The sequence below is a fragment of the Lipotes vexillifer genome, unplaced genomic scaffold (genome assembly GCF_000442215.2).
Source record: "Lipotes vexillifer unplaced genomic scaffold, Lipotes_vexillifer_v1.1 scaffold204, whole genome shotgun sequence".
In the NCBI taxonomy this organism is placed as follows: Eukaryota; Metazoa; Chordata; class Mammalia; order Artiodactyla; family Lipotidae; genus Lipotes; species Lipotes vexillifer.
Window position 1 is genome coordinate 190,468 of NW_006777418.1, and position 1,045 is coordinate 191,512.

At 62.0% G+C, this 1,045-nt stretch overlaps 1 protein-coding gene across 1 annotated transcript in view; it reads right to left on the reverse strand.

Moving 5' to 3' along the window:
* Positions 1–480: 480 nt before the first annotated feature.
* FOXB2 (forkhead box B2) overlaps positions 481–1,045 on the reverse strand; it is a 1,364-nt gene continuing 799 nt past the window's right edge. The window contains exon 2 of the mRNA XM_007450993.1: positions 481–1,044. Within this exon, the coding sequence (XP_007451055.1) occupies positions 481–1,044 (564 nt within the window). The remainder of the gene's footprint in view (position 1,045) is intronic.

Here is a 1,045-nt window from a genome sequence, read left to right on the forward strand (position 1 = left end):
GCGACATTGTTCACGAGAGGTTGAGACCCGCGGGAAGAAACTTGGTGGCTGAGGTCTGTTTCATCGTCACTCTCTGTTGGACTTCTCCGAGGGAGGTTTAGTCCTGCCATCTTCTGCTCCCGGGAGTAAGAATAGAGATCCAATTCCAATATGCCAGCGAATGAGGCTTCCCCAAACTCGTTCGTTCCCTCCCCCCATAACTTATGGATTTATAATTTTAATTACAATAGAAACTCTTACCTGAAAATTGGCTTTCATTATTCTGATTGTACAACATAGTATAAACACAGACACCAGAAGTGTTATATTTATTCAGACCACTGGAGAATCCACTTTCAGGTTTGTTTAAATACCTTCCTCTCCCGCAAAGGCTGGGGCTCGCCAGCTCTACCCGACCTGGTCAGGGCGCCCTCGCCCTCTCCGGCGGTCCAGGGCCAGGCGAGTCTCCATGCGTTCGTCTCTCCCAGCCCGCTGGGTACCCTAAGAATGCACCAGCACCGAATGCAGAGAGCCGCCTTTGCTCTCGGCCGCACTCGGGGCGGTGGGCTCCATCAGAGAGACGGCGGGTGAGGCGGCGGCCGCCGGGCACACGGTGGACGGTGCCGGCAGCTGCTGTGCGACCGCGGGGACAGCGAGCGCTGCGGGCAGCGCGGCCACCGGTGGCAGCGCAGGAGTCGGCTTGATGGGCACGGGCACCGCAGGCAGGCTCTGGCTTGCCGAGTGGCACAGGGCCTTGACAGGCACACCGAAGGCCCCATACTCCGGGGCCATGGGGACCCCCGCGGCGGCCGCGGCCGCGGCCACTGAATCCATGACGCCGACGTGCGGCCACACGGAGCTGACGACGTTGCCGAGCTGGCCCGGCACGGGATAACCCAGGTGGTGCATGACGGACGCCAAGGGCAGCCCGCCGGCCTGCAGCACGCCCTTGTAGTCCCGGCCTATGATGTTTTCGATGGCGAACGGGTGCTTGAAGCCCGACGTGGACGCAGCGGCGGCGGCGGCAGCAGCGGCGGCGGCCGAGCCCAGCCCGTAGGGCGGGAAC